The sequence below is a fragment of the Salarias fasciatus genome, chromosome 18 (genome assembly GCF_902148845.1).
Source record: "Salarias fasciatus chromosome 18, fSalaFa1.1, whole genome shotgun sequence".
In the NCBI taxonomy this organism is placed as follows: Eukaryota; Metazoa; Chordata; class Actinopteri; order Blenniiformes; family Blenniidae; genus Salarias; species Salarias fasciatus.
In genome coordinates, this window is record NC_043762.1 from 9,667,918 (window position 1) to 9,680,064 (window position 12,147).

At 48.1% G+C, this 12,147-nt stretch overlaps 1 protein-coding gene across 3 annotated transcripts in view; it reads right to left on the minus strand.

Annotated features, from left to right (window-relative positions):
- lig1 (ligase I, DNA, ATP-dependent) overlaps nt 1–12,147 on the minus strand; it is a 53,158-nt gene that overhangs the window by 25,512 nt on the left and 15,499 nt on the right. For all 3 annotated transcript variants that reach the window (XM_030115680.1, XM_030115681.1, XM_030115678.1), the window contains 8 exons: nt 11,081–11,194; nt 10,811–10,977; nt 10,309–10,385; nt 10,003–10,094; nt 7,529–7,628; nt 7,225–7,310; nt 6,340–6,455; nt 3,041–3,136 (listed from right to left, as the gene is read on the minus strand). In XM_030115680.1, coding sequence (XP_029971540.1) covers nt 3,041–3,136; nt 6,340–6,455; nt 7,225–7,310; nt 7,529–7,628; nt 10,003–10,094; nt 10,309–10,385; nt 10,811–10,977; nt 11,081–11,194 — 848 coding nt within the window. The remainder of the gene's footprint in view (nt 1–3,040; nt 3,137–6,339; nt 6,456–7,224; nt 7,311–7,528; nt 7,629–10,002; nt 10,095–10,308; nt 10,386–10,810; nt 10,978–11,080; nt 11,195–12,147) is intronic.

Below are 12,147 nucleotides of genomic sequence, written 5' to 3' on the forward strand. Positions count from 1 at the left end.
GCCGGATTCTCGTCTATTCAGCCCGCTTGCTAAACTGTTTTTGCACGCCCACTCTTCTGGGCCGGTGCCCACGCGGCGCCGTACGCCAGCAGCTTCACGGGCAACCCGTTCGGCGGTGCGTTTGTTGCTTATCTTTCCCGTTTGAACTGAAAGACTTTGGCAGCTCGCAGTTATTCCCCACAGCAGGTTTCCAACCCCTGGGATGATCACACTGACCAGCATCAAGGAGGAAATAAATAAAAAAAAAAGAAGAAAAAACACTGTTTGGAAATGGAGCCATTGTGCCAAAACACAAGCAGTTACCCTTATAAGGCAATTAGGCTAAATTATTCATGACTCACCTATTAATGAATGTGTCTTAATGTGCATGTATTAATACGAATTCAAGATTTAGAGCAATAAAGCACCGAGGCTAAGCTGGGAAAATAGTTTCACTTATTACTATGTAAAATAATGCAGCAAGGTGCTGTGAAACCCCGTCGACTCGTCTCCTCCGTGCAGGCGACCTGCGGCTTTCCACCAGGTGCGTCCGCGCAAAATTAAAACTTCGACGATTAACGATCGGCAATCGATTTTTGAGATAGGGCCGTCGGTTACAAGAACTGACGAGGGCCGCCTTTGCAGCGCCGGTCAAATTAACCACCCTTAATTATAAGCGAGGAATAAACGCATGGAAATGATGTAAATTGCGCATTTAAAAAAAAAGAGCGAATGGTGCCATCACTCAGGCTGAGGAAGAAAGTGAAAGGAGAACGCTTCGAGTGTAAAGAGGGCGCGAGAGGCGGGGCTTAGCATGGAAAAAGTACGCAGGAAAAGGTGAGCAGACGAGAAAACAGAGAATGTGCAAAGAGGAGAAAAGAGGGATGGGGGCGGAGGGGGGCAGGTATCATGAAGAAGTAATGAATCAGATGAACGGACAGCGAGGCGAGAGACAAAGAGCAGTGTAGCTTTTCAAGTTACGGTGGGGGGAGAAGTCAGAGTATAAACACAGAAAGATGAGAGAGAGGGAGAGATGTGAGGAGGGGGAAGTTGGCAGAAATGATGAAACGGGGGTTTCGGAGAGGACCCGTCGCTGGACGGCGAGGTGAGGGTTCTTTTTTTTTTTAACCTCCTGTTGGAGGTGTGCAGCTAAAGCAACTCCAACCTCTTAAAAACTAATCTGCTCTCCAAAGAGCCTCAAATAAATTCAATATGTTGTTGTGTGGAACAGCACTTTCTTTCTCTTGCTTTTTTTTTTTATTTTTTTTTTTTAAGTCCGAACAATGGGAACCGCTTCAAAAACCTTTGAAACAATTTCCAAGAGCCTCCTGCTGGCTTTTCTTCAGAAAATGTATTTAGGGGTTGTTTTTTTGTTTTACCGAGACCTTTTTTCCACGGCTGACATTTTGACATGTGAAAGCACGGAAAGCTGCGGTATAATTAATAACAGTGGCGCTGGCGGCTTTTGACTTGGCCGATCGGCGGCGGCCCGGGCTACGCTTCCTGGAGCCCGACCATTGTTCCGGAAGCTTCTCTTCGCGATCAGGTGTCGAGATGCCAGCTGTGAAAAGGTCTGATAAAGTCCCACCTTTCAACATAAAGCCGGAAATAAACAGGTCTGAGATTCTCCGACAGAGGAGATTGGAAGCAAGAAGAAACCCCGATCACCATGAAACTCCTAAATTATTCTGAACACGTCTGGACCTTTTTTTCTTTTTTTCTTTTAAAGCCACACATAGAGTTGAGCCAATCAGTTTAAGGCGAGGTGCTGATTAGTCTGAGAGGACCGGACACCTGCAGGAGAGTCGGTGGGGTTTCTCCCCTGATGAGAGCAGGAAAATAATGTGAACCCTGCTCCGCTCCGCCTCACCCCAGAGGGACCGGGGAAAATGGAGTTTAATAAGGGACAACGTGACAAAGTGCATCACAAAGCGCGACCACCTCTAAAAGTCCCACATTATAGAGTTTTTCCACAATTTCACAGAGGTGTCAGAGGTCCGACAACATTTTATTCGAAGTGTATTTCTCCAAATCCAGCGTCAGTCCTGAATTTCAGACGGTATAAAGTCCCTCAAGTGAGTTTAACATGTTTCTGCAGGCTCACGCCTATAAACAGGATAAATGAATCCACCGGTGACATTACGGCTTGTAGAAATGCCGTTGAAGTTTCAAACACAAGTCGAGACTACGTTTGGTTGGATGTGTTGTTGAAGTTAGCATCAAGTAGCTGATGCTGTGGTTTTTCATATAATACTGAATTTATCCAGTGCATCAGTCAGGCGGCGCTCCACCAGCAGAGGGAGGGGTTATTTCCCCGCATGGCATCGTGACGGGAAAATCGGAATCTAATCAGAATTAACTGTTTATAGCAGCTGAAAAGATGGACGAATAACACGAGTTGATCCATTTATTAACCATCGTCCAAAACCTGAAGCACCTGTGTCCCCCGACAAGCTCCAGCTCCGAATCATGTCCTCATGAAGTCTCACCAAGGAACCCATTAGCGATATTCTGGGAATTTATCTGATCCAATAATCTGGGCCGATTAGAGCGGACCAGATGGGAGTTTATTTTAACGTTATTGATGTCTCGGCGAGGCTTGTGTACCCGAAACGTCTCGCAAGCCGGAGCGGAGCGAAGCGAGACGGATGCAGATTTATCCGCCGCTCCGACTCGGGCAGAAAAACACACTCGGCGGGGCTCACGGCGCTCCGGCGATGACCTCCGGCCAAATGCCCGAGCCGCAGGTAAGCGGCGGTCTCCCCCCGACTCGCCGCGCCGGCCCATCCCGGCTCATCTGGCACGGGCCGCGCACAGCTGCAAAGGAAAAAGTTCAACCGCAGCGAGTTTACAGATCGCTCAGGTGGAGGAAGTAGCTCTGAATGAAGGCGGCGGAGGTGAGGAGGAGGTATGACACTCAGACAGATGGAAGAAAGACAAGATGGAGGAGAAATTAATATGTTCAGCTGTTCTGACACGCAGGTGTAAAAAAAAAAAAAAGATAGGAAGAAAAAAAAAAAAAAAACCCAGTAGACACTGGGCTCCCTCCCGGGGGTTTCACCTTGGGGATGCGAGCGATGATATCGGGGTATTTGCTGGTGTTGTCTTCCTGGTTGCGGCTGAATATCCGGACTTCGCCGCTCTCCAGAATGTGAATCTGTGGGAGAAAACAAAAAATGAAAGTTGGTTCATTCAACTCAAAGGCAGGGGTGTCAAACATAACACCCGTGGGCCAAAACTGGCCCGCAGGAGGCTTCAATCCGGCCCCACAAACCACTTTTTTTTTTTTTTTTTTAAATCATCACAACAAATCCAAATTCAAGTTCAACTTTAATTGTCACTATTTCACCCACTCCAGATGAAACCGGGTCCCTGAACTAAAACACGTCTGACACCGCTGCTCTTCACAGTCAGACCTCTCTGACCTCGGGCATTTAAATCAGCGGGTTGGAGGTTTGGCGGACAGATTCATTATTTGCTTTAAAAGAGTCATGACTGATGGATATTCTCACGCCGCCGCTGCAGACACTTGTTCATTTAAAGGAGTCAGAAGTCAAAAGGCTCCGGGGAGGCTTGATGTGCATTAAGCCCCAGAAACAATCAGGATAAAAACCCTCAGAATGGGAAAGGGTCCAGCTGGAGACGCAAATGTGATTAAATACCCACATTTTTGCTGCGGATCGCACTGAATTAGGAAGAAGGGCCGGAAAAAGCTTGTCTTATAGTCAGAGTCGAATATTCAGCGCTGAGATAAACCATTCTTGTCCATATCAAATTAGGATTTTTAATATTCCCACTAATTTAATACATTTTCAAGTGAAAATAGGAAACTTTAGTTACACTTTGGGGTTTGTTGACACAACAGAACTCGGAGCCACTGGATTCATGACTTTTTGAAAACGTTCCGACTCCGTCGCCATAGCAACGGTGGGAAATGCTGCTGCTGCACATTCACCACTAGATGGACAATCATTAAAACGTGAATTTTTTTCTGAAACGAAATGACGGTTCCTCACTTGAAACTGTGAGTAAACAGGCTCTTATATGATCGTGATTAAATCCTACATGAGACGGAAACTATGCAAACAGCTGACACGACAAGACACGCGCGCGCGCGTGTGGGTGGGATATATTCCCAGTGCACATGAAGATCAGACCGTCTCTCAAACTATCGCCGTTTCCCGTGGAACGGGCGTAATGACCGCCGCCGCTCGCTTTCAGGACGGCGCAGGAAGAACAAGCTCGGCCCGGGCGGCACGGCGGACGCCGAGTCCGTCTGTGATCAACCGGGATGAAATACTTTGAGCGACTTGGCGGCGAGGGAGAGAGATAGCGGGCTGGACTCAAGCCAGCGGCGGCTCGCCTCCTTTCATGACTTTGTGTGATGTGTATTGGTAATCGCTAAGTCGCACGCTGACGGTTTCTGGCCGTAAACGCCGTTCCCTGGAAGAATAAAGCATTCGCGGCCACTCGGCGGTGCGACGTCTGAGGCTGCAACTAAAAATTAATCTTGCGGTTGATTTCTAGATGGGTTGATGGGTCAACGAAATGTCGAGATGAGCAGGTAAAGACTCCCCCCTCGATGCCGACCTCTGGTCCTCGATTCCCACACAAAGCGGTTCAGTCTGACGGAACAGACTCGCTCACTTCTAATCAATGCGGCCGTCCGCACAGGCGGCGCAACGCCTCGCAATTTACCAGCGCGCATCGCCGCGCACCCGCCGGCTCCATTTTTCTGTTTTATGCACATAATTAGTTGCAGCGATTGTGTATTGGGCTCCGGGCGCTTTCCAGACCCTCGCCGACCCCCGGTTCGATACCACGGCGGAGACGCTGCATCTCGTGGAGATGCGGCGTCAGAGCGCCGCTTCTTTCGCCAGCCGACTTTAATATTTAGTTTGTTTGATGTTCCAAGAAAAGAAAAAGAAAAAACAACCTCATATTTCTCAAGGTGAAACTATAAAATCTGTGCATTTCTCATGGAGGAATCACAGTTAGGAGCTTCTCCTTCATCAGATAATCAATGGCTGTGAATTATTTCAGAGGGAATCGGCGTGGGTGAGAGCAGCAGACAATCCTGTCATCCTTTCTGGTTTTTTTTTCTTTCCCTGAGATCTTCTGAGGCGTCCCAGATTCTGTCTCGGCTCCTGTTATGACATAACTCGGCGCAAAAACACGTTGGGTCAGCCCATTATCAGGCAGATAACCCCCCTCCCCCCGCATGGATCCTCCTCGATACATCACTGGAATGCAGACGTTAATATTCTCCATGCTGCTGCCACATGGCTGCTGCTGTGTACGGCGAGTGAGGAGAACAAACCCGTCTGAGGCTGCTTTGTGAGTCACGGTTACAGAGGAGCGTGCGTTCGGATTTTGGGAGCTCCATAAACAATCTCGCACCGAGCAGCTGGAGCTCATTAATAACCAAACATGCAAACGTTACGATTGGAGCTGGTCCTGTTCCAGCAGCTCGTCCGGCCGGCCGGCCGGCCGCTCGTGTCATGAATCCAAGACGTGTTTGACTCCACGATGATGGAATGTTTTCAACTTCCAGCCCGGCTGCGATGAACCGATTGCTCATTTACAGTTTCTTTGTCTTTCTTCATCACTTATCGCACGTATAGAAACTTGCAAAAAAATCAAACTTTTTTCTTTTTTTTTTTAAAAGCAGAGTATTTTGATTCATGGGCTGTCATGCAGGCAGATTCTGGCTCTCCTGTGACTGCTCACAACACACACACATACACACACACACACCCAGAGAGAGGTGGGGGTGGCGGTTAATTGAGTGGTGTGTCGCGAGTCCCTCTGCTGGCCGTTTGGGGTAAAGTCCACTGCAGTGAGGCCACAGGGAGAGAAGACAGACGAGACGGAGGAGGAGGAGGAGGAGGACGTCACAGGGGCTCGCTCGCTCTGAATCCATCCCGTCCTCTCTGTTTCTGCGACTCCCTCCCCGGCTCCGCTCTCTCTCTCTCCCTCTCTCTCTCTCTCTCTTCTCAATTCAACTCAGTTCAAAGGCACTTTATTGGCATGACTGTCCAAAATTAACAATACAGCTGGAGGGGTTTACATTACAATCTCTGGCTTCATGTCTCTCTCTCAGAATTTCCTCATTCCCACCGACGTCTCCTGTTGTGTGTTTCTCTCCCTCTCTCTCTCTCTCTCTCTCCTCCCACCACCCCCTCCTTGCCGTGCCCACAGGCCCAGGTTCGAAGCAGCGCCGCTGTTTATCTTGAAAGAAAAGGCAGGAGCGTGCACGCAAACAGCAAAAATACCTCGAACTCAAAGAACACAGCGGAAAGGCGTTCGCTTGCTGAAATCCAGCAGCGGGCGAGTGAGACGCAACGGGGACGGACGCACCTGCGCGCGCTCGCCGTCGTACTTGTACTCGCAGGTGAACGCCGCCTCGTCGAACCTCTTCATCACCTCGCCGACGCCCTTGGTGGGATGAGCCAGCATGGGCCTGAGCGGGACGCCTGCAGGGGGGAAAACACGGAAGATACACTCGTGTGTGTTTGGCAGCCGACGAGGCAGATCTCAGGTCAGTTAGCAAGGAGGAATTTAAATAAACGAACGGAGTGAAATTGGGGCCGACGACGCATTCCCACATGACGCATCGGCGTTTCACACCCACGAGTGTTTTGAGCGACAAAAGCCCGAGTTGAAATGTGTTTGTTGCTGCTCCGATTTGGCCTTAATATTAAAAGTTGTGTGACTCACACCCCCTCGAGCTGCGCGGCTAAGTTAAGCTTCAAAAGCAGCGGAGGGGAGATATAACGAAATATACCAAACAAATTCCTTTAATTAAAGCTCACGGAGTCCAGACGACTAATACATTTTGTCCAAATTGGCCACGACTATCACAAAAAAAAAAAAAAAAAAAAAAAAAAAAATTCGCCTTGCTGTTTAACTTCCTCCACTCTGAGTAACGATTGTTTACCTGCCAAAAGAGCGGCGAGATTCGTCGAACTGACCAGCTACGGCCAATTTAGCTTCCCAATTTAGCCCGTTCAGATGGCGGCGGGTATTAGTCGGCTACCTTAGTGCCAACGCTCCTGATCACAAATGGCCCCACAGCAGCGTAATTGGAGCTAATCCTGAGTTTATCCACATCTTTTATCTCTCTGTGATAAATGAGTCAACTAAAATAACTGAATCGCCTCTTCTGGCGGATCGATGAGAGCGCCGTTTGGGGGTGGGGGTGGGGCTTTCTCTCACCTTCCGGAGTCTTGATTGGGTGCTTACCTGGAGTGAGCTTGCAGTGATTGGGCAGCTGGTCTATGCCCTCTTTCAGCAGGACCGGGATGAGGATGTCGTAATTGGGCATCTCGCTTGAAAGGGGGGCGGGCGGGGGGGGGGGGGGGGCAGACGGGGCGGTTTGGGAAGAAAAACAACAAATAAATCAATATCTGCCAAAAAAAAAGAAAGCCAGGGGGGAACGCGGGACGGGGCTTAAGGGGGATGAGGCAGTGTCGCGGAGCCGAGGAGAGACTCCAGGAGGAACCCCGGGGGGGGGGGGGGGGGGGGGGTCTGCTCAGTCTTCAGTTACCAGTAAGTCTGTTTGAGAATTAGGCTCTTCTCTTCGATCCAGGCCCGCCTGCTCTCGGCGCTCATCCCCTTCCCGGCGTCAATCTCAGCGGGGGGGAAACCTATAAAGAGGGAGGGGGGGAAAAAAAATACATTTCAAACAGATCTGTGTAAGTGTTTGAACATTTGTATGACTTGAATATTGGCCGGACGGAAGTTCACAGACACTTCAAAAGGCTGAGAAACACACAAGACTTACAGGAATTACTGGTGTCGAGCGCCGCTCGGCTGTTTTTCTCATTTCTACAATGAGCGCTTTAGCCCATGATGTAATTTCGGCGTCTCGGTGCTCGAAATTGGCAAATAAAAAAAACAGTTTTCACATCCGACATTAATAATTGCGGCGCATTTAAAATATAACTTAATTATAAATGATTACAATTAATTATTCATGATGATAAACCCACTTAAGTATTAAAAAATAAACTCCAAGCTGACCCGCCTGATTAAATAATGGCTAAAAAAAAATATATATATATATATATATATATATATATATATATATATATATATATATGAAAAATGCGAAGAAAAACATTTCCTGACCACACCACAGATCAATGCAAATGTTCCCACAGAGCCTCTGGTCTAATTGACTCTTATTAAAGCTCACCTCCAGCCGTGACTAAGCAACGCATCTTAATAAGTTTCGGATTTCCATCATTTTAATTCGGCAGCTGTGCCACTGGTGATTCAGGTCAGATCAGAGCCGAGAGGAAGCGTCGAGACGCGAGCTGTCAGAACCTCCTCCTCTAAAACGCCCGTTCGTAGCTTTGAAGGAGAGCGCGGCCATAAATCGGTCAGCGTATTAAATGATCCGAGTCTCATTATAACTGTTTTAACACCGATTCAACAAGTGATTTATAAATAAATCAAACTATCACCTGCTTCAGCACGTTCTCTTCCTGCCACTTCCACATGTGGATGTTTACTTCACATCTGTGTGAATGAATTTATCATGCCACTGAGAAACTTTTGACGTGTGAAAAATATGCATCGCGCCTTTTTTAGACCAGTGTTAAAAGTTTGACTGCAATCAGCATGATTAAAATCAGGTATGTGATCGGAGAGGCAGAGATAATTAATTCGCTGCAATTTTAGCCGAGTTTCAGTGCAAAAAATACAATGTTTCAAGTGACAACGTGTCGGTTTTCGCATTTTCGCTTCAGTGAAGAATCTCATTCCCACTCAAAGTTTTGAAAATGACGTCTGTTTACACAGTAAAGCTGATAAAGATCGAGCTAGCACGCCCCGAGTGGGTTCTGTTTGTTTAATCACTAATTACCCCAGCAGTGTTGCGCATGACTGTCACAGGATAGCGGAATAGAATGGAGTTGAAGCAGGAGCTGTTGTTGATGTGGTGGTTTCCACGGCAACTGACGATCCGTGGAGTTGCAGCTTCTTGCGGAAGATGCTAAAAAGTGCCGTACTTGTTGCAGGAGTCATCCTGTTTGCAGCTTGGCGAGTTCATCAAGATGCCAGCAGTCGGCGGTTCGGGAAGTTCTGTTTGAATATTTAATCTCCTGAAAACCGCGCGGCTACAGAGTCTGATTCAAACGAGCGGCGAGCAAATAGCTAAACACTCTGTAAATCTTTTTTTAATTAGCTAATAGACCTGCCGGGTTTGAGCTTGCAATGCTTACAAATGAACAGAAGTCCCAAAATCTCCATCTCGGCTTGAGGAAGCAGGAATATGACTGCTTATATGACTTTATTATTATTTTTGAAGTAGCTTGCAAACACACACAAAAAAAAAAGTGTGGGCACCCCTGCTGTAAGTCATCTAAATGCGCTGCTGCTTCAGGAAAGAAATAAATAAAACGAAAAAAGAAAATGAGATGCTCTTGTAGCGTTAATGTGCAGGAAGTCGGCATGGAAGTGAATTTCACCTCCTCAGGAATGTTTTATACTGTACCATATAATAACACAATCAAGGACGTCTTTTCTTCCATCTGAGCCAAAACAAAATCTCTCCGAGTGCAGAAGCTTGTTGGATCTCAGAGACTTAAACAAATAATTCCAAATGACTGAATGACGCCGTGTCGCTCAAATCACGTTCCGGAATTCAAACTCCATGCATCACGTCCAATTTAGGAAGAATGTTGATGAGAAATACACGTTTTTCCCTCTTTTCATCTTGTGCTTAAGGTTGTTTGTCCTTTGCTGCAGTTTCAGAACATAAGAAAGCTGCAGGCGGACGACGCACCGGAATTCTGAGTATTCAGGAGACGGTCACTGCTCCGACCCATTTCACACGATCTGATACGGAAACCAGATTTTATCAGAGGCAGCGCTGCGTGGTCGCACTCAAAACCCGTGTGGCAATCCACACGTTTAGCCTCCTTGTTGTAAATTTGTCAAAGACCGTGTTACTATCGCTCGCACTGAAAGGGTGGGGTTTAACGGCCAGTGTGAACACCCGTCCTCTGACATTACCTTGTCCGGGCGGAGTCAAGCAGACGGCCTGGCTCAGCGCCGACAGGACGCTCTGCTCGGCCAGACCGATCCGCAGCTTTCCGGCCAGAGACCTGTCAATCAAAACCACCCGGATCAACTGCCGCCGTTGTTGCCGCCGCCCCCTGGCGAGCGCTACACACTTCAAGCACACACGTGTGAGGAGGTTTGAAGTTGCAGGAAATTGTGTGTGTGTGTTTCTATAAACGTTCAGATGCCTGTGGTCACACAAACAGCAGAGCCTGTGTGTATGTGTGTGTGTGTGTGTGTGTGAGAGCCTTATTTTACCTGACTATGTAGCGGGCCTCTGAAAAGCGGCATGCCACAAAGAGGCCTTTGATGATGTCGATTTTCTTATTCATGGCCTGAGGCAGGCAGGAGGAAATTGAGATTCACAGAAGAAGAGCGAGAAGAGACAGAATGCATAAAGACCGGGGTCACCAGCGAGTACAAACTCCATGTTCAATCCAGAATGTATGAAGATAGGGGGAAAAAAAAAAAGAAAGAAACAGGAAAAAAAAAAAAAAAAATGCTCTGCAGCAGTGGGAAGGAAAGGGAAACTAATTGCACGGAGATTCAAGGTGGGTTACAACTCATTCAAAGGCTGAAAAAATTAACCTCTTCCCACTGAAGCCCGCAAATAAACTAATAAGTTCTTGTTCGATACACAATTACATTAACATTTCCTTTCTTTTCCCTCGCTGACCCCAATCCTGCCAGCCAAATGGAGGGAAACAATATTTTCCCCGGACTGCGCTGCCCCTAATGGAAATGTTGTTCTGCGGCTCACCGAGTTCCCGCTCATGCTGGCAATCTCCTTCAATTTCCTGAACACGCCCCCTGCCGTCAGGCTGGCGGGCTGAAACATCGTGCGCTGGTTGCTACGGGAGCTCTCGGCCACCAGGCCCAGGTCCCCCTTCTCCTGCGCCTCCGCTTTGATTTTGTCCAATTGTCGCCCTGGAAACAAGAGCGAGACGGTAAACAGCGGCCTGATGAGCGGAGATGGGCGGCGGCGGTGGCGGCGGCGGTCGGGCGCGGCGTGCGTGCGCGTGTCCATTACCGGTTGCTTGAGCGACGGCTTTCATCAGCACCGTCTCGCCGACGCCGAGCTCCATCCCGAGGTAGGCCGGGCCCAGCTGGTTCAGACACAGGTACACACAGCACAGCAGGTCGTCTGGGGAGAGGAGCAAGGCAGCAAGGCCTTTTATTACCCACGACACACACACACGCACACATAGAGATCCGAACAGACAGGCCCGGCTACGAAAAGCACAGGCGCGAAAATAAAAACAGACACGACACACACACACACACACACACCGAGACGGCTGCAGTCACGCTTCAAACACACGGAAAACAGCTCACACACGCACACACGCAGTCAAAAGAGATGATACATACGAGCTGAGAGACGCACAGATGGAGACACACACACACTACGGAGCAAAGTGACACCGACACAAAGAAACAATCGCACACATAAAAAGAAAAAAAAAAAAACGTGGAGTGGAACACAGAAGTGCAGGTTTAGACACGTCCAATGAAAATAACATCACAGGCTGGAGGACGTGGATTCCAACACACACACACACACAAATGGAAATACACACCGACTCAAACACACAGCCAAACAACCACGAGAGCAAACGCACACATGGGAACAGTCACGGAAATGCACAGGATACACACACACACAGACACAGAAAGACACAAATCCACACAGCAACTGAAACACACTCAGACATCAGTGTATAAATAGAGACACAGCCAAACACACACCGATACGCACTCAAACACAGATTTTCAGGTAACTAAAACCACACACACGGAATGGGAATAGACAAAAACATGGGCTCGCATTCTCAGCCAGCTACACACACACGTACACACACACCACAACAGTGGGCAGACACGATCAAACACACACAATCATGAAATAACACACTCAGACATGGACACACCAATCGATCTACACAAGCAAGGACGAAAATACAAGGACTAGATATGTGTGTACAAGTGGAAACACACAATCTCACTCACACGTACACACAATCACTCAGATAAATGGAAACACACAACCGAATGCACACTAACTGAAAAACACACCCAACACATGAAAAAGCGCAA